The sequence below is a fragment of the Cheilinus undulatus genome, linkage group 2 (assembly GCF_018320785.1).
Source record: "Cheilinus undulatus linkage group 2, ASM1832078v1, whole genome shotgun sequence".
Lineage (NCBI taxonomy): Eukaryota > Metazoa > Chordata > Actinopteri > Labriformes > Labridae > Cheilinus > Cheilinus undulatus.
The window spans coordinates 46,468,714-46,492,669 of record NC_054866.1 but is presented as its reverse complement, the minus strand read 5'-3'; the positions used below and the strand labels follow the sequence as shown (position 1 = coordinate 46,492,669).

Here is a 23,956-nt window from a genome sequence, read left to right as displayed (position 1 = left end):
TGTGGGGTGTTGTGTTTTTTGGAGGCCCTATATCTAAAACAGTAAATTAAACTTATATATACTTACTTATATATATACTATATACTTTTCATTTTATAAAGTTGAGGTAGTGTTGAAAAAGATTATACCGAACATGAGTATGGTAAACATTTTTTGAGTGGATTATTTTGTCAAAAGAACATTAACAAAATGGCAAATAGCCAGTGGACCTCCAAGGGTTAAAAAGCACATTACAGGATATGGCAATTTATACATGGACGCAACCCACATACTCAGCTCTGCTGCTCATCCCCATAAATGCATGTTCCCTACAAATGAGGCATCATTTAAAAGGGAAATAAACAGGCTGTCCAATGGTGTAAGATTTACTGCAGAGAAGCATTATTACAACAAAGAAATACTTTACCAAGGACAAATTTCCTTGATTTTTGTGCCAAGTTTAGTACTCGAATTTCCATTCTAATTATCCTCCATTATGTCAACGTTTTATTTACTGCTCATTGTTGTGATATTTTGGCATCTTAATTTTAGGTTTAACTTGTTAGATGACCCTGAGTGTTGTCTAAGGTGCCTATAAATTAAAATTTTATTATTATTATCATCAGTGTTATTATAATATTCTTTTCTTTTTCTTTTCAAGGATCTTTTCTTCAAATATTGAAGAAAAGATCTTTAAGACTTGACAAGTACATAAATGCAAACAAAAACATGATTTTATATATGCAAACAAATTCTAATGAACTATAATTATTCATCTAGCAGTACCATACAGGGATTTGACAACACATGAGACAACATATGAAGGCCTGACCTTAACCTAAAACAGCTTACAAAGGTAGAACATCAGCATGCACATAACCATTTAGTGCATAGAGAAGCTTTCATGTCAATGAGGACACATGCTCCAGTTCTCCTTAAAATAATCTGTTTATTCTGTATTGAAACACAGGGTTCAGTCAGAGGACACTCAGTCAGGTGGAAAGTCATGATCTCCATTCAGCGCCAGACTGTCAGCTGCCCCCGTGTGGACCACAGCTGCAAATCCTCACTTCAGAGTCTTCAACAGAAAAATACTGCTCTGCCTCTGACAAAGTGAGACCTGACCATAAAGACAAGATGGAGAGTTTAAATGTGACCCAAAAGAGGCGTAGCGAGACAGAACTGTCTGGGATCAGCGCATCACACAAGACTTTCATGATCGAGGAAAGTAACTGATTTGCTTGATTCCTATAAATACCTATCATAAAATCCTAACTAGCAAAAACAAAAGCTAAATTTTCCCCTTCTGACTGCAAACTGGGCATTGACTTCAGTGTGAGATTCATTCTCTACATCACTGTGGGTTTCAGAAACAGATCATATGGCTCGTTCAAGTCTGACAAATTAGCACGATCATTTAAATTCTCCAAAGCCCTAAAGAAAAATAAATATATGTATCTATGATTTATGTAAAATATGTCTTTTCATCAAAAGGCCTCTAAGCAGCCATGAAATGACTCAGGTATACAGATGATACTTTGGCCAAAATGTGTACATGAAATACATTCATTATTAATGTTAATGCACCAACAAAAACTTGTCTGTGCATAAAGTGTCGTACACTAGAGACGGGCTAAAACGGTCGTCTTTAGAAGGTTTAATTCTGCATATAAACAATAAATAACCTTGGCATCCTCTTACACTGTATGTGTGTAAATCAGCACTATCTTATATGGCACAGAGACACCAGTGGAGATAGGGGACCACATACATCCAGGGATGCATTGTAAGACTTCAGAGTGCAAACTGGGTTTGTCTATACAGCTGATTTACAATGTTATGTGTCACATAGGCAGAAATTTATTCATTCATTATCTTGGAACATTAATCTGTTAATGTTTCCATTCACGATCAATTGCTTGACGCCAAATTTTTTTGTCTTGAGAGAGGAAGAAAAAGAGTGAGAGGGGCCAAAAATGTTGACTGCTTCCTTTAGAATCTCAGAGAGCCTTTTCTCACTGAAACATCAGAAATAAAAATGTCACATGGCAGCAGCCACATACCAAAAAGTCCCAACCTTTCACACAAAATCAATAAAAATCTAATCAAAAGCTTTAAAGCTGAAAATCTAAACAATCTGATTGCTCTAGAGGTGACGTTGCTATAGGCACTATGACGTTTACAGCTGTAGCGACTGAAAGAGCCTGTTGTGTATAAATGCACTGATATGTAAGGCAATCTATGTATATATTACACAAAAAAGGCCATGTAGTGTATTCATAGCAGAGTAAAAAGGCCCCTGGCTTCTTGAGTCTTTTGATGCCTCTCTAGTATTATTCTTCTTTTCTCAAACAACCCTTTAAACATGTTACTACAGGTGGTACAAAAGTGTGCATTGCTTCAACAGAGGAGAGAAATACACAGACAAAGGGAAAAACTAAGGCATAGATGTGATCAATCTGTCTTATCCTTCCTCTCTCTGAATTTCCCTCTCCTCTTCCTCCCCATGCCTCTCTTTCTCCATCAGACGCACATAAACGATGCAGGACTTTATCCGAGCTGATCCTCATACTGCTTCCTGAAGCAGTCTCCAGCGGGGAAGAAGTCCCAGCATCGCTCCTGGTACATCTTCCAAACATATGACTCCTGAAACAAGGTAGAGGTAAGATGTGTTATAACAGCCCAGAATTTTAACATAATAATAAATAAAAGATGTAGACGTAGACTATATGGACTGAAGTATTTGTACGCCTGACCATTACACAATCAGGGACTGTAATAACATTTTGTTCAGATACATGTACTTCAATACGCAGTTGGCCCCTCTTCTGCAGCCTCCACTCTTCTTGGAAGGCTTTCCTCAAGATTTGGAGTGTTTCTATGGGAATTTGCACCCATTCATTCAGTAGAACATTTATAAGATCAGGCACTGATGCTGGACTAGAAGGCCTGGCTTGCAATCACTGGAGATAAGGGGCCAAGCCCAAACCCTGAAAAACAGCCCCATGCCATTATTCCTCCTTCACCAAACTTCACAGTTGGCACAATGCAGTCAGGCAGGTGACATTCTCTGCAAAACCTAGACTCTCCCATCTGACTGCCAAACAGTGAAGTGTGATTAATCACTCCACAGAGCATGTTTCCACTGCTTCTAGGTCCAGTGTCAATGTGCTTTACACTACTCCGTTTGGCACTTGGCATTTGACTTGGTGATGTGAGGCTTGCATGCAGCTGCTCAGCCATGGAAGCCCATTCATGAAGCTCCCTGCTCTGTGTCTTTGCATGGTCTATCACTTACAGCTGACTGTGAAATATCCAGTAGGGATGAAATTTCATGAACCTTCTGCAAAGGTGGTATCCATCACAGTACCATGCTTGAAGTCACCTAGCTCTTTAGAACCAATGCAATCCACTTTATTTATATAGCACATTTTAAAAAATATCTTAGTTTACCAAAGTGCTGCACAGTAAAAACATAGAAATAAAGCACAAACACTGCAGGAATGAAAAAATTAGGAGGAAAGAAATAAAAATAGATTTTTAAAGAAAAAAATACAACGATCCATTTTGTATCACAAATGTTTGCAAATGGAGACTGCATAGCTAGGTGCTTGATTTTATACACCTGTCGCAACAGGTCTAATTTAAAGACCTGATATCAATAATTAACAGGTGTAGTCAAATACTTGTGTCCATACAGTTTACATAAGCATAATACAGAAATAATAATAATAATAAATAATAATAATAATAAAAACTTTATTTGTATAGCACCTTTTAAAAACAGAGGTTTACAAAGTGCTTTGACAAAAAACATATTGTCAAAATATTGTCAAATATAGAGTTTAAAGCAGAAGCAAGGTGTTTATTTTTACCATCCTCATTCCTAAATTTAGCAGGGAATTCTTAGGAGGGGTTTTTATGCATTTTAAGCACTTGTCAGGACTGTCTCAGGGAATCAGCCTGCAAACCTGTTGTTTAATTGGGAGAATTTAATTTTTAAACACATGCTATGAGCTAAAAAAAAGAGTCCGATTTGTATGGAGAACTCTGCAGAGCTCACTTTGACTCAACAGGTCATTACAGTGCTGTTTGTAGTTTTTAAAAAGGTCGATGAAGCTTAGTTTTTACACTCACTGTTTATGATACAATTTTCAAATAATGTACATATAACCAAAAGAAATCCCCCATTTTGATAGTGCAGCAGCAAAAAAGATGTCCCAGGCACCCAGTGTTTAGTTGCCATGTTTCATTTATTAAAAATTGCTGGAAAACTGAATTACATGACAACACTGACAATATCTCTGTGCAAAAGTGGTTTTGTGCAATTTAGACAGTGTGCAAGGGTTTGCCTACAGTTATTTTTTATTAATTAATTCCTCTCATAAGCACCTGTCTTATTAAAGTAATGTAGTTTATCAACAATTGTTAATAAAAGTGTCTGTACTTTTTGATTCTATCATTATTCAAATCATATTGTTTACTCTTCAGTTTGTAAATAATTTACAAGTAATCCAGAAAAATTCTTTCAGTTTTTCATAACTGATCATCTTGAAAAAAAAAAAAAAAAGAATACATAATTTATGACAGAATAGATTTCTTGTTTTAGATCTGTTTATGGTCACATTTAGAGGAACAGCTCATTTGTGTACAGAAGAGACTTTTTGTTATTTACCATGAAAAAAAATGGTACAATTGTCATCAGTGTTGGAGAAAATGAGGTTGGAAATGTCTGCATATCAGATATCTGCAAAAATCCAGTATCATGCATCCCTACTACTTTGCATGTAATAAAGTTATGTTTACTGACCTGTCCTGTGTGTTCTGTTTCATCTTTGTTGATGAGATACATCAAGAAGAACCTAAAGGAGAAAATGAAAAAAAAACATACTGAGGATATTTTAAAAAGTTAAGCTAATGACATCTTAATTTATGAAAAAGATTAGCAATAGTACAATAATTTTAATGTATGCTTCTCCCTTTTCTGCCTAATGGAAATTTTTGTTACTAGAATGATATTATGCTTAAGAATTGTACTTGTTTGTACAATTCCCATTATGTTGAAAATGAAGGTTTTCAAAGTAATTAAAACTGTGGGAGAAGATAATGAGTTAAACTTCAGTAAATGAGCGCATGCTATATCTAAAGAAGTTGAATGGCCACATATTCATTCTAAAAGTTAACTCACATGTAGTTGGCTAAGTTGTGTTCTTCTAAGGTGTGCGTCTCAAAGCCGTGCGGCGTCGTGTCAAAGTAGTCACTTCCTATTCCACAGATGAAACACTTTGTCTACAGAGACAAAGACACTTCAGGTTAAACACATTCTTGTCTCGTAAAAGAAGGATGACTGAAGGTGGACTGAGTAAAGAGACCATTTAAATCCCTCTGAAGTTTTTTATCTTACCTCCATGTCCTCTCTGACCTGCTCCTGCTGGTCTCTCAGCTCACCAAAGGCATCAATGATCAAACCTGACAGACAGGGAGTGTTTTTTTAAAGTCTAGACATGAAAAAAGGACTTCACCAGGAAACTCAGACAACATATAGTCTCAACAAGCCCTTGGTAGGGTTGTCATGAGGCCAGAATTGAAACTGCAATGATACAAGTAAAAATTAACTATATCAACACCTATTTAGACACTATGACAAATGTACAAGACCTGTGCACCAAATTTTGAGCAATATCCTGTTTTCAAGGATCAAAAATCACAAGTTCCAGCACACTGTCTAAATTGGCCTTGGTAACACAATATTGCCAGTCTTTTTGTGAAGTCTAGACAGTGTGAAGTATTTTCCTGCAAAATCCTCTCATATGCAGCAGATTTATGAAAAAGAGGTAGTTTTTAAGGAGTCAGTGTTTTTATAATAATACTGATCATTTAAATAACAGATACTGGGGCATCAGTAGCCTTGTGGTTAGGTCACCACCCAAGTATGGAGAGTATAGTCCCCCAAGTAAGCGGCCTGTGTTTAAGTCTGGCTCCTCTCTGCACGTCATACCCCAGTCTCTCCCCACTTTCCCACACTGTCTACTGTCTTCTAAGAACAAAGGCAAACCCCCCAAATAAATCTCTTAAATAAGAGAGTATGGTTTCAGATAAATGAAATAATCAAATATGCATAATTTATATGGGATAACTAGTGTGAGTGTTAAAGAAACTATATTTCTATATTTTTTGTTTGCATAAAAACACACTCGACACATATTGACAAGAAGTGTCACCAGACATAAAAATGCCTAAATAATATTTTACATTGCCCTACTCTGACTACCTGTATTTCCATAAAGCTGACACAGCGTTATTATAGCATCAGAGTTTGATGCAGCGACGTATCAGTATGCACAGATGAAAAGAACCATTGATCAAGCATACCCTGGATGATGGCCAGCAGGATGACAATGACAAAGAAGAAGAAAGTGATATCAAAGACAACTCGGTAGAGCTCATATTCGTCTCCGGCAGGGTCTTCAATTTCATCTCCAATGCCTCCACCAGCACGCACACCGACATACATGTGGAACAGGTAACACTGCAAGAGAGAGGACAGAGGTCAGCTTAGCAAATATGCACATAACTTGCTCTATCCTATCACCATATCTCTGTCCACCACTTACAGTCATCATGTCATCACACTTCATGTCCGGCTCATCCTCATCCTCACTCATGTTGTAGAACTTGCGGAAGAAGTTAAAGGCTACCACGGTGTACAGGTAGACCACTACAGCCAGCAAACCCACTGTCATTACCAGCTGTAAGGAACAGATGCCTTTTTAGAGCAATGTATTTTTCGATAAAGTTTGCTCATGATGCATCAGTGTAGTGGATGTATTCAGACCTGTTTGCCATTGTGAGTGACGGAGGACAGGATGGTGCGCAGTGTTTTGACACCCATTGCGATATCCAGAAGATGGCAGGCAAAGAAAAAGTTGTTGTAGTGTCCAAGCAGAGACATTAACAGGTACCAAACCAGGTAGAGGAAAGTCTAAAAGATAAAAGAGAGACACCAGTTTCACAGAACGGATCATATTATCTAAATGATACCATGAACTGCTTCTTTTACTCACGTTATCAGTGAAAACAACACCAAACTTCCAGATCTGGTACTTGATGTCGATAGATGTGATCCTACAGAGAAGGGCAAATTTATTCTGTGATATTATGTAATTCAAACCTGCATGTTTGATTTAAAAAGTGTACTTAAAAGTTCATACCAGCTGAACATTGAGGTGTCTGGTTCAGGCTTCTTTTCATGTGTCATGGCACTGACATCCAGAGAAGCCAAGTCCATACCGAGCAGCTCAGCAATCCTCTCTCTGCCGTAGATGTCACCATATTTATCCAGCACCTGGAAATTATAAAACGCAGATGTAACTTAACCTCGGTATTAATATCTTTGACAAGAGGAATGAACACAGTTTTAATTACTCACCTTTCTTTTCACAAACTTGTCCCAGTAGTTGTTTGGGAAAGTCCTGGATTGAAAGACAAGAGTTACTTTGAGTTCAAGGACAGTGAGTGGTTTTCCCCTCTTTTTAACTTTTCAATTAACCTCCATCACTTACACTGTATCCTAAAGGTATAAAGGCAAAAATCATATCACACATTCACACATAAAAATACAATGATATACACAAAGATAAACACACAGTCGTGCCCTTTGCAAACAAATTCCTAGATTTTTTTAGAAGAAGCTGGCACAAAAATGGCAAATAACACCATATCCAAACAAATCATTTAAAAATAGATACATATGCATCTCTATATGATGTGTTTTATATATTTATATATTTTGGTATCAGCTGTGTTTGGTCACGTGCATGCTGATGTACATTAAAGATGGTGACCGACAAATACATTTGTAAGTCTTTAGGAAGAGCATGTTTAACCTCTTGGTGTGCATATCTTCATGCTTCTTCATGTATTTTAGAGGTCGGCAACCTGAACTGAGCATGGCTGGCATGTCTTATCCAGTAAAAGAGAATCTTACGGAGTATTGAGCACCAGTCTGTCCCACTGGCCCTTGATGTCATCATCTTCAGGCTGCTCAGTGACATAGACACCATCAAACTCTAGCTTTCTGGCCAACTCTTTCTCTCGCTTGAAGATAACCAGAGGAACCTGAGGGGTGAAAAGACAAACGGCATTAAATCCAATTGAAGACACTAGATGGACTTTTTAGGATGCCGGTTCTCAAACTGGGGTCCGGGGACCCCTAGGGGCCTGCAAGCCACAGCTTGGGGGTCCGTCGAATGATTTAAAATAAATTATTAAAGGACTACCATGTCATTAAAAAGCAAATACTAGTAAATACATACATATAGAGACCACAGTGCCATAAAAAACCATAATAAACCAGTGACTCCCACATAAGTCAGCTTTGGGCCAATAAAAATTCAGATAAGATTGTGAGATATCACATAAATCTATCACTCGTCACACATCATTCATTTTGCTCAGGAAACATTTGGTGTGCAGGTCCAGCTAGCAACAATGGATAAATATTTAAGCGCATCCACTTCATCAAGTGATCCTTGGCCCAAACCTGCTAAACTGACAAAATATGATGACGGCTATCTCGAGTTTGGTTTCATTGAGAACAGCAACGGAAGACCAAAATGTGTTGTGTGTCTTCATGTGAAGCCATGACGCCCACCAAGCTTAAGCGTCATCTGATAACAAAGCATGCAGAGTTTAAGGACAAAACAAAAGATTTTTTGCTGACGAAAGGGTGGGGAGTAGAGCCGCCAGAAAACACAAATGGTGAACCTGACCACAACCTCAGAAAAAGCACAGAGGGATTCTTATTTGGCTGCTCAAAGGATCACAAAAAGTAAGAAGCCACACTCAAGTGGACAAGAGCTTGTATTTAGGTTTGTTCAATCAGCATGATATGAGGGTTATGTGGGGGTCCTTGGAAATTTTTTTGCCCTGTAAGGGGTCCCTAGCCCCGAAAAGTTTGAGAACCCCTGTTTTAGAGGGGCAAAGCAAAGTAAACCCTAAATACCTTGAGGCAGTTGTAGCCGATGATGCAGAGGAAGGAGATGATAGTATGGACAATACCGAAGAATGCCATGGCTGGCTCCATGTAGCCTGTGCTCTCTTCAAGGAAGTAGTACATAGGACCTTCTTCCTCCTCATCTTCTCCTCCTGCATCCTCCATACCGGATCCATCTTCCTCAGCACCAGAGCCTTCAAACAGGCCAGAACCTTCAAACAGACCAGAGCCCTCGAATTCCTCTTCACCTGGTGGAGTGTCGGACACCTGGAGAAGTCAACAAAGAATTAGTTCTGCCGGTCAATTTGAACCCTGTGATAGTATTTTATGTCTGTCATGAATCCAAATTTATACAAAGTTATGTCTACAAAATGGTCAATGAAGTGTATAGTCACATTAATTTAACTACATTTTCCCCACTATAAATAAAAAACACGAAGTACTTTTAGCAGCCATAAACAGGAGTGATTCTGGGTGGATCTGTATAGAAATAGATTCTGTACAGTTTTATATGTGAATCCCAAACAAAACTAAGAATCTGAAATAATGCATCCTTCAGTGCTGCTCTGGGGCCAAAAATATCTGAGTGACCATGAGTTTGTAACAAATATACAGACCTTGTAAAAGAGCAAGATGAAATTGAGAGCGAAGGCAATGAACAGAGCCAAGAACCGAAGGTTGTAGAAGTTGCGAGAAAGGTAGTTCTGTGGATAAAAGTGTAAAGAAATGGGTAAAGTACCAGCAAAGTACAAAACAAACAATCGATAATCTAACTCTGGTTAATTGACATTCAAATGATAATACAAAACATTTTGTTGGGAGAGAAAAGAAAATTCTAGCATTGGGTTGTTAGACATTTGCTGGAACTCTAGCATGAGGGAAGTATTAGCTGCAGATAAGATACTTTAAAAATCACAAAATATCATGTTCAGCTTAGAGCTAAAGTCATCCACTGAATACCCACATGGTTCATACAAACTTGACACCATCTGATGGCTAAAAATGTCTACTCCTAAGTATGTACTCCAATAGAGAGCTGCTCACCATGAACTTGATCCTCTGGACCTCAAGCTCGTTCCACAGCTCAAAGCCCTCCTCAGCAGGTTTCTTGTCCTTCTTAGACTTGGTCTTCACAGTCTTTTCCAAGATCTCCTCTGGCTCTTCCTCCTTCACCTCAGGTTCAGGCTCTGCCTTCTCTGTCTTCTCTCCATTCTCAGTGCTGAGAAAAAGCACAAGAAACTTGAGCTTTTCCTCTCTCAACAGAAAACAATACACCTAAATCCAGAAAAGTTTTGAAAATCCAATAATAGAACCCATAACATCTAGAAGACATGTGATAATACCAAAATTCACAGATGAACATTGAATAGATGAATACATTCCTGTATCTAGCCTCAGTTCATTATTACCAACTTGTCAACTCTTTTACAGGAAAAATGTAAGAAAAAAACAAAAATTTGATGTTTGACTGTACATAGCCACTGCTGAAAGCAAAAAAAAAAAATCTTCTTCAGCTGATGCCTGTTTCAGACTGGATGTATTTTATGTATGCAGCTGCAGCTCATATCCAATACAGCTTCCATACCAGGCCCACATGTGCTGCCTGTTGCTGTGTCTCCGTGCTGTCACAGCCCTGTCTTTCTAAAGTTTTGCCTAAATAAGTCTTCCTGTGCATACCTTTATTCATTGTTTATGTTACAAAAAATACAATAAAAGCATTCTGCTAAAACAAAGTAAGTTTCTCTGCAGAAATGCTTAACCAGGATTTTACTCTGAAAAGCAGAAACCAGAAGTGTAATTGTATTGTGTTTACTGTATGTTTATATATACGTATGTGGAAACAAAAAGGTCCAGCAAGACTTGAAGTATAGAGAACAACTTCATTAGACTGGTGTTTTACTTCTTGTGGCCTTCATCAAGGTCACAGGGAAACACGTTGCAATCATATTTTGATAATTTTTCTGCCTATTTAGGAAGAGAGACCCACCCAGTTGGGGGAAAGACAGGTAAGTCTTCTGTTCTCTAGTTTCTCCCCAGAAGAGATGTGTGTATCAGGTGTGTGAGAGGCAGCACTCAGGCTGTCTGAAAGACCTGACTTTTTTATACACAAGCCAAAATGAAAATCACACCATAACACCGCCAAGACATGGCTGCCATGCACTAAACAGCTGTAAGGCACACAAAACAGTAGGTGATTTTAAAACAGATTTCAATCCAGATTTGAACCCTACAATGATCGTGGGGGAGTGACCTGTTTGAGGATCGTTGCAGCTGATTATTTGTCTAAATAATTCTTGAGTGGTGCCAACAAGATTATTTTACTGCTTCCTATCACATCAGAGCCTCCTCAATCAGGAATCCTAAAAATCAAACATATTAGATATTTACAATTCCAGGCCTCCTACAAAATACCCACAAATACAGTGCAAGTGAGCAGACTACATCTTAATTTCAGCCAGGATCTCACTAATATTCTCTCACTTTGTTTTCTGATTTTCACCACAACTACAATATAGGCAGGAATAGCCAGCCGAGGACATTGATCATCCTACATGTTTGTATTCCTTCTGAAGTCAGATTTTCTATAAGATCTGTTGCGTGAAATCTTCACTGTAAAATTACCAGGTGTATGGTGTCATGGTCTGGCTGAGTCATCTGGTATGCACATTCAGGAGATTATTAGTTAAAAATAAGTTGAATCTGTTATTAAGTCTGTGGATTCCCATATTTTTAAAATTGGTTAAGTTTGATAAAACTGTCTAGTGTGGAGCCAGCCTGACTGTGGTCAAGTGTTAGGATGAGAAAACATCTTAATCATGTTTTGATGCCTGTTTCCAGCAGACAGACAACTTACTCTGCTTTCTCAGTCTCCTGAGGAACGTCCTCTTCAGTTTCAATCTTTTCTTCCTCTCCTTGTCCACCTGATGCAGCAGCCAGCTGTTTCAAAAATTATTTCGTAGATAATTATTTGACTAATGGAGAATTCTGACATAAAACAACAATAAACAACTATCAAACAGAGCAAATCACCAGTTTTCTCTTCAGCAGCGGCGTTCCCTCAGGGGTAGGGGGCTCTTCAGGTGTTGTCTCACCAAAGTCTCCAAGTCCACCGGGAGTATTGAAACCAGGCAAGCGTCCACCTTCTCCATCCTCACCTTCCTCCTCTTCCTCCTCTCCTCCCACAGCATCTAAGAGGTCTGCTCCTCCTTCTGCATCTTGCACTTCTCTAGCTCCTGGTTCAGGTGGCAGCTCACCATGGACTTCGTCCTGTGTGGGATCTGGCATACTGGCTAGGATCTCAGTAACAGTCATCTTTTTGGCACCCTCCACTAAGCCTCCACCAAACAGTGCCTTCCATATGAGTGTAAAGAAGCCCTTACATATGCCATAAACAAACATGAGGATGCCCATCAAAATGGTGTAAACAAACGTAACCAGGCCGATCACCATCTCCTTCACTGTCATTTTCCTGAATTTGCGGTACCGACGCCTCAGGTTACGGAAGGTGAACATGTTGAAGAATTCAACCACACTTTTCAAGAACTCTGCAAAGGCTGAGGTCGACTCTGGAGCTTCGGCTTCTCCATTACCTTCTTCTCCTTCTCCAGACTCCCCTTCATCTCCCCCGCCCTCCTCTTCTTCTTCATCATCCTCCTCTTCTGCACCATCTCCTTCAGGCTCAGAAATAGATGCAGCAATGTTCATCTCAAAGATAGTGTCCTCACAGAAGTTCACAAACATCTCCATTTTCTCACTCTCGCCACCCTCATTGACCACATCAAAGATGAACTGCCGTTTAGACTCTCTGACTTGTGGCATTTCCCACTGATTTCTGTTTTCCTCGCTGATTTCAAAGTAAATGCGTTCAATCCTCCTGCTGGCTCCCATGATCTCAATGCGACCAAGGAAAGGACGGAAGTAGTTGAGCACACTCTCTGCCTGCTCCAGGAAGTTTTGAAGGCGAGTGTCATGAGGTACATGCTCTGACAAATTTGTGAGCAGAACAGCAATATTGAAGCCAATATCTTTGGCTGGCTCCTGGAAACGATCAGCAAATTCTTCAAAGTTGATCATTTCATTCTCATCAGCCTCTGAGCACGAGAGGAGGAACTGGATTTCTGAGGGGGAGTATTGCTTCTGGCTGTCCATGGCCTTGGAGAAGTCCTTCTTTGAGATTAGTCCACGGGGGTCTGTCACATAGTCTCGGAAGGCGTCAGATGCAACGATGTCCTTGAGCTTCAGGAACATGTCGAAGAACTTCAGGATCATCTCCACATTGCTGGAGGACTCCACCAACATGTCAACCATCTGCCTGGCAATGGTGCCATTCACCACATTGCCTAAGAGCAGTATAAGATAAGAAGCGATGAGCAATGTGAACACAGTATATGACAGAAGGAAGAGGGCATCACTAGACTAGCCTAGACATCATACCTTCAAGTAGAGACAGAAGCATCACTACCATGTCCTTCTGCAGATCCAAAAGCTCCTTCAGTAGTCCAATTTGGCTGGAATCCTGCAGTGTGTCCAAAAAAAGCAGCAGGACAACAACAAACAGCACAGAAAACACTATTTTTAACATGTGCACTGAGTGAAATTTCTCATTTGATTAATAATCAGTTTAATGTGAGGGGTTCTGAGACAAATGACAAAAGACACTACCTCAGAGTGTGTTCTACTCCAAAAATGATCCTGGATTTGCATTTTCAAATAAAGAATATGAGTTTTATACATCATGAATACTTCACTTTATGTGGACATGGGTATGAGGAGAGAAAAAATGACTCTGCTTGACAGCCCGCATTCTCCTTTTCTGAAAAGTGGCTGCAGCATGTCATACACATATTTGAAGATACTCTTAGCAGTCCTGAAGACCAGCACCAGTAGACAGAGCCACACAGGTTTAAAGCAATTGCCTGCAGTGGTTTTCTGGCTGGTGGAGATCTAAAGGAAGCTGGTTTAGGGATAGACAAGCATAAATTCCCCTGTAAAATCACAGTGGCACCCATTAATAACTACAGGACAATGATTGTATATACAAAACGCAACATACATAGCTCAACAAATAGATGCAGAGCAGGACATTATAGCTGCATTTCCATCAAGCAGTCTGGATTTGTTCAGTACAATTTTGCATGATTTGGTAGAGTAAACCCTGATATTACTTGCATTTCCACAATAAGTGTCCATTCAGCAACACTGGTAGTGATGTGAATTTTGGCTTTTTTCAGGGATCTGAAACATTTGACTATGCTCAGTAATAAGAGATTGTCTTTTGGCTCCCAAACAGCCTTTAATATGGTGCCATTTTGGTTTTTATTGTGTCTTTTTAACAATAAAAATGGACAAAAGTAAGCCAGCATCTAAACAACAGTGGCTCCTTTCATTCACATAAAAGAACAACTTTTGGAACAAGGTTGTTTGCGTATAACACTTAACTATGACTCATAACTTGTCATCTTGATTATGTTGACATCAAACAGTATCCCACAAGGCTTACTTGCTAAATAGTGTATCTTTTTTTTCTTTAAAATCATTTTTAAGGCAAAAGGGGGAAAGCTTATCAGCTCAGTACAAAACATGACATGCTTTAAGTTGTCCATTATTACAGCTACTTCATGGGAAGTGCTGAGTCTTTCAGCCAATGAGCAGTGATTCTTGCTCTACCCTTTGAGGTTAAGGTTGCTTGGGACCCAATAGAAGAGTGCCAAAAAGCTGAATGGTATGATTGGCTATTTTGCTACCCTTCACAACTTTTGATAGTGAAAACACATGCTATTAAAATAAAAATATCCTGAACAGAAAGATCACTTTCTGGAAATGCAGCTTATGATTCTTTAGGGAACAGCATGAAATATCTCTGTTTAACAGAAAATAATCAAGTCATTCATCTTTTGCATGAAGCCCCTTTAAAATCAGAAGCAAACAGAAAAGCGATTACAGACCAGTCAATCATGAGACTGTTTCCAAAGCTGACTAATAATTTTCTTCAAAATATAAGATATAATTTTATAATTGACATATCATGTTTTTAGTTTGGACAAATTTTCACAAATTTGGATTATTCCAAATAAATGTTTATTTAAAAAAGTCTCTTAATGGATGACCACTGTCTGTCTGACGTGATATTAGAAAGCAGCAACAATGCTGGGAACTCAAATAAAAGACATGAAATGATTATGAGGATTACAAAATAAGGTTAAGTGGCTGATGAAGGTTTTAAAATGGATTACAGGTTATGTGATGATTGTTAAAAAGCTTGAAGGGACTCTGAATGATGGCATTGAGACATATATTCTTACGCCATTTCGTTCTCCTGGATCAGGGTGCATCTAACACATGGGAATAAAATAGTTATCCTTCAAGACTAGATGGAGTTTTACAAAATGTTATGGAAATACTGCTTTAATCAGTTATTATCTCTAAGGTTTAGTTCTTATCAGCTTGCATTTCCTACTTTTTCTGGGCAATTGAAAGCACCTTTTTCATATTACCTTTTCATAAAGCTTTATAGACTTGACTGCTGAAACATTAGCAGTGATGTATTTTGGAATTTAAAAACCTTGCAATGTAAAACACAGATAAAGCTTTTTTTTGTCTTAACAAAAAAGTCTTTGACAAAAAATACACAAGAAGAAAATAAAAGCAGAGGCAAAAGTGATCATATCTTACTTAAAAAGAAAAAGAAAAAAATAAACCACAATTTAAAAAAAAAGAGTGTTTAAAAATAAGAAAATTCATTTTAAAGGTGACATAAAAACCCTATTATGTTGAAATTTTGTAGATAAATTTGGGTATCCGGAGTATGTACCAACCAACAATATGTGAAATAAGTCAACCCGGATTTTTCTCAGTTTGCTCAAGATCCTTGCTCTTTTGTAATGTCATAATGAGCATCATTATAATAATAATAATAATTCCTGCTCCTCACTTGGTATCTCCACCCATGGACATAGATGCACACGTCTGCACTCATGTCAGCCCAACCCCAAGAGAGGGGCAGGGCGAGAAGGAGCTCATTTGCAAGGACTTACAATAAAACTGAGTTTTCTGAGATAGGCTGTGTAGAGCTGGTTTCTACAGGGTCAAAAACCCCCGCTGGTGCTTGATCCATAATATATTTGACCAAAGCATGGCACAGACACTTCATTTACACCTCAGGGTTCTGTGTTTGAAGGTGGAGAAAGGGTATGATATTTCGCCTTTAAGTAGCAGCATCAGTCAAAATCACATCTGTCACACAATATTAGAATTGTTAGGTCAAACGTGTTACAGAAAGCAGACACACATTATTTGTCTAAAGCACAATCAAAGCCAAAGCACTGGTCAGAACAATAAAATTAATACACTTAAAGGATTGGAAGCAGTAGATTAACAGTAAAAATCAGAAAGGATTTTAAAAAGAAAGAAAGGTTCTGTTTTATTTCAAACTGTTTCTGCCCTCTTAACTGAAATCAGTATAATCTACAACTGAGTCTGGTTAACTCATCTGTTTGTGTGGAGACATGCTGATGTGAGCAGAAGCATTGTTTAATGTCTGTATTAATAAATGAATAATAAATGAATTATGTGTCACTATCAGACACATAATGCTGCTTAAAAATTCAAAGTAATTTCAGTGGAACATATAGAAATATACAGATTGCAGCATTTTCATACTGTATAAAATTCATATACAGCAAGAATATTTAATGCCCTGCCTTGTCTTTGTAAAGTCACCTACAGTTATTTGTCAAACATCCTCTCACTAACATAAAAAATTATCAGTTAAGAGGCAAAAACATTCTGATAAAGATAAGGGGGAAAGCTAGTTAAAGATAAAAAGGAGAGAGATACAAAGGTTATAAAAACATATCATTAAACAAGAGAAAAATCAAATAAATACATACTTTACTCTGCAGGAACCATGAGAGAAACAGTTCACAAAATTAGAAACCCAAATTGAAATGTATTCAAGTTTATAATAATGCTCAAGTTGATTTAACTCTTACATTTAAAAAATCTGTAATACAACAAATATGTCACTGGATCATTACAAATGCTGTTTTTTAAAGTCTCCATAGAAAGTATCAATTAATAAAACAGAAATAGAAAGATGTTTACAATTACATTGTTCATATTTTTCTCACCTGAGCAAGTTTCATCATCATATGAGCAAAGACGTGCAGGAAGCCAACAACAGCATCCCAAAGCCTACTGTGAGCCAGAGACTGCTGGTTACCAGTACAGGGACCCTGAGGGACAAAAAACAAAACATGGTATAAAAAATCTAAGTGATTTAATATTATACAGATTCATATTTTTCTTGCAACTGAAAGAAAATATGTTAAGATACTAAAAGTTGCTCTGTTTACATACTAGGTTTAAAGTGTAAGTGAACCCCCAGCTCAGAGCTAACTTTGCCCACCTCCGTAATAAAAAAAATGCACACAGAGACACACAGACAGAGTTCTACAACACTGATGCCTCATAGCGATCTTTTAAAGTGGAGGAGTTTTCCCCTCTTGAGTCCCCCTGACACAGGCTATAGTGTGGTGGTGGACCATGGTGTTTCTGAGCACTACCTGTTCAGTCCATTAGCCCCAGCAGCGGCGTTACTACAGCCGGAGCTCTCAGAGCAGAGACAGTGCAGGTGCAGGCAGGAGAAGATGGGAGTGGTCTCTGAATGGTAAAGTCAGTTAGAGGCGGTAACGCTCTACCTTTTATATAGAGTTTGTGATGTAGAAACTGACCATCGACACATAAGCCCCACCTTTTCAGAAAAGATTTTTCAAGGCAGACGTCCGTTTGAGCAAATTAAAAGCCGTAAAATCCAGATTTTTATCAGTTTGGTGCAAATTTCAGCTATAACACCAACACTGATGTGTTTTTATTATAGTTCAGTAAATTACCTCAGTGTACAGTTGAAAAAAAAGTTAAAGTGTTCACTACCTCTTTAAATATTGCTTAATTTAGGGGTTCATTTCATTTATGAGGTTTTCTTTGATAAGCTTTAAAGCTTCTGTGAGGATATTTTTTCTTTTGTGTTTAATTTGATACCTCCTATGGACAGACCAGTATGTCTTCACTACTTCTACAATGTGTTGGCTTGCAGTCATATCAGCCATGTAATTATGCATTACTCTTATCACAGTACATATAGCTATTTGGTACATGCAGTATATACTCAATAGCTGCATGTAATGCTACCTATGAATTTAACTTTTGCACACAGCACAAAAATAATGCTTAAATCATAAACCAGCAAGTTATCAATCCATCATTGATAAAAGATCTTTCTTACCTGAATATACTCAGTCAAGCTGTTGAAGACCTGCTTGGCCACAGTCATTGCTTTGGAGAAATTCCTTTTACCAGGCTCATCAATAATATCTTTACCTGAGTAGTACCAGTAAAAGTCACTGATTGACTCCTGTGCATAGATGGGAAAATAAAGAAAACATGTTATTTTTCTGCCTTTTATTTTTGATTTGGTACAAATAAACATTTTAAACGTTATTTGTCCATGATAGGTTTAGATCCCCCCCCCCCTTTAAAAAGTTAAATAATCATTCAGACACTGCATTTTGTATTTACTTGGGTTGTCTTTGTGAAATTTAAAAATTGGTTTGATGATCCGAAACATTTAAGTGTGATAAATATGCAAAAACATCAGGAATCAGAAAGAGGGCAAATACTATTTCACAGCACTGTATCTTATCATAACTCATGTGCATCATTACCTCCCTACTCTAGAGTCAGGGAAATAAAAGAGAAAAAAGAAAGCTAATCATTTCATGAGCGGGACCTGTAGTCGAAGAAGGTAGTCCACAGTGCAGATGATTACATTGATGGTTGTGGTACTGCCTGTCTGAGTTCTCAAGTAATTCTGGAAATCTGAAAGATATCAGTTGAAACAAGAGGCCCGTTAAGCAGGAATTTTGTAAAACCATTTAAATTTAATTTATACCAATACAGAGTGACAGTTCTACCTGAAAAATGAAGGCAGATAGAAATAACGTACATGTACAAGTTAAATGTTCCAAATTTATTCATGGTCTTCAACATTACATTGTAAGACTGAGCACTTACCATTATTGTGGCCCTCACAAAGTAGCTGGAGGAAGCGGAAGAGGTCACACGTGAATTCATCGTCCGCCATCACTTTTTCATCTAGGCAGAAAAAAATCAAAAGAAAAGCTTTTCGCATTTGTGCAAAAATAAATATTCAAATCCAGAGTAAATGTAAACCCTTGTTATTCTGCTGTCCTATCCTGTTAGAGTACACAGTGGGAAACTAAAGTAAGCAGCAGCAGATTAGGAATGTTGAGGAAAAAGAGTTTAAAATAAGTAAGGGTTAATGCCCGATGAGGTGTCCAATTATCAGGGATTAATGGACGACGTGTTGCCTCCGTGAAGTTTAGTAAATCGGACGGGCCATGGATACGAAGTCACAATGGAACTAAAGACTCGTCCACTCAGCGCACTTACTTAACATATTTATCATTGAAAAGACATGAAGACGAGGGAGACGAAGAGTCATCTGTGATCAGACTATAGACCTGTACAGTCATCTGACAGAAAGCTTTGTTTAAGCAGACCAGCTGTTTGAATACACAACCCCTTCTGCACTACGAGGTCACAGAGGTGAGACAGAGCTGTCCACACCCTGCAGGTGCTGATTCCCTGTTAGAGACGTGTCAATATTTATTAGACATTATCATGCCGGTTTATCAGAGGTGTTTCTTTTGGCTCTACAAATAAATAATGGCTTATTTTCTTTTGTTTTATGTTATCTAAATCTTCTGACAATAGTTTATACAAGTTAGAACAGGAGGGAGTGTTTTTGCAACACTCACCTCTCAGTGTTAAGCTGACCCTGTAAACAAGATGTACGTCGGAAGTAGGGGATAAGACCATCTTGAGTTACAGGTCTTAAACCTGGAGTCTGTCATTAGATTTATGTCAGTTAAGTGACGGTTGATACTGGTCCACAGGCTCCTTAGGCTGGCATCGCTGTACTCCCTGCTCAGAAAATATGATTGGCTCAGGTTGCTATGGTTACTGCTATCATCTAGGAGGCTGCTGTGCATTAATTGGAACAGTTTAAAGCCTTTCTGACAGGAACTAGTTGAAAAGTTTTGATAGGTGTTCATATGTCAGAAGTTAATGGACGCCAATGGAACTTCCAGAGCCAATCAGAATCGAGTATTCACAAAGACCATGGTATTATGAGCCATTTAGAAACAGAACAAAAAAGGCATATTAAATTGTGATAACCAATTCATGACTTTCTGAAATTATTTTATGTAATTACAAATGTCTCACTTGCCCTTAATAAATATAGGCCCATTCTGTAAAATGTAAACATTGTAATAACTTAAAAACTCTGCTGTTTAAACAACATTTGTCATGACTAATACATGAAAAAACTTGCATAGAATGATTGTTAACTAATAATAAAGGCATTCTACGCTGATTTTTTTGGTTAGGCCTCAATGTGTTGACTCATCGGTAGATCTCAGAACAGGCAAGACATTCTTTTGTCATTCCAATAATTTGCTCTTTCTGATTTTGACTGTTTTCACAGTCTTTTTTTGTAAAGCACCCCAGGCTGAATTTGTACTAAAAGTCTTACATGTATATAATAAAAAGCTGAAGCTGAGGTTAAGAGGCATTCCAGGTGAAATAGTAATCATAAGATTCCAACTTCAATTACACATCTACTAAAACAGACAAAACACTGCAAAATGGTCCAGTGCAATCATCAGTGAGGAAATCTGATCCACAACAGGAGATGAAACAGAAGCAAGATGTGACTTTAATGACATTCAAGGACTATGTGTACTTGAATCAATGCAAGTACAAATATAAACCCATGCAGTGCAAAAACAGTAAAGATGTTAGTTTAATCACCTCACACCCTTTCAGTTTCTTTTGAATGTTAGTGCACACCACAAAGACCCATAAGTCCATCTGACAGAGCAAAGAAGGACTGAAGCCTCATAATGACTTCATTCTTTTATATTGTCCCTACATCCAAAACTTAAAATTCGTCTCATTATTTTAACGTTTTATACAGAAAACATCCACTCAAACAATCATAGACAGAACATCAGAAATGTGACACTTCACACTGTAAGGGACAAGAAACACAGATAAATGTAGACAGGGAACACATAGATGACAGATATGTACATAAACTGATAAAAACACATACACAAACATAACCTTGAGGCACACCGTCATGCTTAACAGATCTACTGAACTCTATCAACTCTAGTAAACTGTAAGTATAGAAATAAGCAAAATATCACAACACAAGGTAAGGTAGTGTATATATGAGGGACAATACAGAATTAGTAAGGTTCATTCCTGGAGCTGTTGTTTATGTTGTGATTGTAAAATACTGTATGTGTGGGCATGTCGTATGTCTGTATGTTTCGATTTATGAATATGATTGCCCTTGAGTACACTTTAAATCCATTAGAAGACACAGAGCATATGACTATCTAAGGCTGTCAGAATTATCAGTACTTTTTGATACCATGTGTTTTCAAACAATATGATCTGTGTTTACTAATGATTGAAAGAAGTGAAAAATACCCATACTGTAAGACCGAACAGTAGAAGATTGTTATCAAAAATAAGTTGTGTTACCTTAAAATCCAAATCCACTATTTCAGCTCTATTTTTCTGAGTCAATAGAACACATTTTTTTGTTTGAAGTAAACCATACTCAATGACTCCAGGTATTTTTTGTCATTGTACTCAAACTACTTGACAATCATCAATTAATCTGCATGGTTTCCTTGAATGCCTTTTGGCATTAGACACTTTTGCACTGAGTGAAGTTATCCTCTCAGTTAGAGAAGTGCCGCCTGTGGGGACCAACTTTAATATGGCAACAAAAAAAATAAATCTATTTCATGAAACAAAAACTTAGAAAAGGAATGAATCAAAATTGCAGAAGGTCCTACAATGTCTAAATTACACAAGAACAAAAACAATGTTTTGCTACCAGAATCAGTATTGAAAGCATTGCAAGTGTTTTTGTGCAATTCAGACAATGTGAACGAGTTTTCCTGTATTACTGTCATTGTTGAAAACAAGAAATTACCTTATAATGGACTTCCATTTTTGTTTCTGTGGTATCAAAACAGGTATTCATATTGTTTTATTTCCATTAATATTGTTTTAAAGTATTTATTTTTAGTATTGAGACAACCTTAGCTCCCTCTTGGCATGCCAGCAGAAAATAGCTGCTCAAAAAACTGCCCCTGTCTAAAACAAACAAGCATACTCAGATTTAACCCTGTTGTTTTAACACAAAACAGCAAACTGTGGTAATAGGTGTAACATTTTCCTACAACAACACACATGGACACAGTGAAGGGGGATGACATCTTAATGACCACTGTAGAATAGTCTAGCATCTGTTGTAAACAACAGGAAATTGTTACAGCAGGGTCAGCTCTGTTAACAGTCGAAAGTATACACTACAGGGTACCTGATATAATATTATTTTATTCAACAGTTTGCACCTCTGTTGTACTTCTTAATACGAAGTAAATAGAACTCAACCTGGACTTTTTGTGAAGGGAGCCTATTAAGCTTAGCTACCTTGTGCTTTGGATGGGGTTTGACACAAGGTTTTAAAGGCTTAGAGAGTCCCACGTGCTGCTGCATTCATTTCAAAGTTCTGGAGTCAGTGTAGTTCTCTATGGTCTACTTGAGAGAACCAATGAGGAGAGGAGAATGAGGTTACATCCTTCCTTCCCACTGACAAGACTGAGAGCATTGGAGTTACAGTAGATCTGCGATAAAACACTCAAAGAAGAAAAATGAAGCTTTACAATCACTTCAAGAGGAAAACTGCCAGAGATAAAATGCATAATCAAAGATATGGTAGCATTTGTATCATTGCGAGGTTTCCAATTGAGTGTACCAGTGTAAAAGTGACTGTGAAGTTTTATTTTTTCGTGGTTCTTGAGTGTGAAATGAAATGCGTAGTAAGTTCACAGCAAGGAAAGACTTGTCAGGATATTAGAGCTTAAAGAGGGGACAGAGAGGACAGGAAAGAGTGAAAAAAGGCAAATATATGAGATCAAAGTTTCATTTACCACGTTCTAGCTTCTTATCTGAGAACCGTGAGAGCAGCAAATTGATGAGTGGGAAGAACAAGGGCATGAGGGGTAAAAGGTTGAAACGGGCAAAGTGAACGAGATGTTGGGGAGAGAAAGACAAAGAGACACGCAGTGAGTCCAGAAATCTCATGGCTGTCAGTGGATGATAAACAGATCATCACCAAACATCAACAGTCAAAATGCTGTGACTAGTTTCAGAGAATCATGGTTCTCAACACTTGCATGAACACATACCTTAAACCCTGCATCCACAAACAGGCAAACTCAGACACAAACAAATGCATAAAAAATAGACTTCACACTGGCACTGAAAATATGTCAGATTATGTTACAAACCAATGCAGAATACAAAAGAATAACGATTTGGTAATGTGTGTAAAAATGTAACAATGTGAATGACAGGTACTTGAGAAACACAAGCTGCTGCCATCCATACTCACTTGTGCCCTCCTCTGAAACCATCCCAAGGCCCTCTGCCTTGTTCTGTCGCTCAAAAGCATTCAGGTCCAAAACACTGCAATGTAAAATACCCAGTTTAGAGTGGATTTAAATATATGCAGTCCAACAAAAGCACTAGTTTCTAACACAATGTTTTGAGTGGAACTGTTTCATTATCAAAGGCTTAAAAAACAAAATTATTGACCTGCAGGTCTGCATAAGAGCCTGAATGCTAAGGAAGAATCCCACATCCTTTTTATCCTTCAGATAGTCCAGCATCCTCTGAGCACAGACAAGAGGACAGAAAACAGTTTGTTGATAAACAATGATACATTTAAAATGGAATTATAAATGACATAGACATTAAAATTTAGACGACTGTGAGTATTTAGGCATGATTACTGATGACATTTCAGGA

At 37.9% G+C, this 23,956-nt stretch overlaps 1 protein-coding gene across 9 annotated transcripts in view; it reads right to left on the bottom strand.

Annotated features, from left to right (window-relative positions):
- Positions 1-914: 914 nt before the first annotated feature.
- ryr1b (ryanodine receptor 1b (skeletal)) overlaps positions 915-23,956 on the bottom strand; it is a 91,764-nt gene continuing 68,722 nt past the window's right edge. For 5 of the 9 annotated variants that reach the window (XM_041809750.1, XM_041809791.1, XM_041809775.1 and 2 more), the window contains 24 exons: positions 23,744-23,820; positions 23,541-23,614; positions 23,077-23,094; positions 19,046-19,126; positions 18,762-18,850; positions 18,258-18,386; positions 17,104-17,208; positions 13,409-13,490; positions 12,005-13,314; positions 11,829-11,911; positions 10,019-10,193; positions 9,592-9,678; positions 8,984-9,241; positions 7,967-8,097; positions 7,409-7,451; positions 7,191-7,324; positions 7,044-7,104; positions 6,815-6,961; positions 6,594-6,728; positions 6,352-6,508; positions 5,384-5,448; positions 5,168-5,268; positions 4,790-4,841; positions 915-2,625 (listed from right to left, as the gene is read on the bottom strand). In XM_041809750.1, the coding sequence (XP_041665684.1) occupies positions 2,530-2,625; positions 4,790-4,841; positions 5,168-5,268; positions 5,384-5,448; positions 6,352-6,508; positions 6,594-6,728; positions 6,815-6,961; positions 7,044-7,104; positions 7,191-7,324; positions 7,409-7,451; positions 7,967-8,097; positions 8,984-9,241; positions 9,592-9,678; positions 10,019-10,193; positions 11,829-11,911; positions 12,005-13,314; positions 13,409-13,490; positions 17,104-17,208; positions 18,258-18,386; positions 18,762-18,850; positions 19,046-19,126; positions 23,077-23,094; positions 23,541-23,614; positions 23,744-23,820 (3,690 nt within the window). In that variant the 3' untranslated portion in view covers positions 915-2,529. The remainder of the gene's footprint in view (positions 2,626-4,789; positions 4,842-5,167; positions 5,269-5,383; positions 5,449-6,351; positions 6,509-6,593; positions 6,729-6,814; positions 6,962-7,043; positions 7,105-7,190; positions 7,325-7,408; positions 7,452-7,966; positions 8,098-8,983; positions 9,242-9,591; positions 9,679-10,018; positions 10,194-11,828; positions 11,912-12,004; positions 13,315-13,408; positions 13,491-17,103; positions 17,209-18,257; positions 18,387-18,761; positions 18,851-19,045; positions 19,127-23,076; positions 23,095-23,540; positions 23,615-23,743; positions 23,821-23,956) is intronic. The other 4 variants (XM_041809817.1, XM_041809783.1, XM_041809808.1 and 1 more) reach the window with 2 other exon arrangements.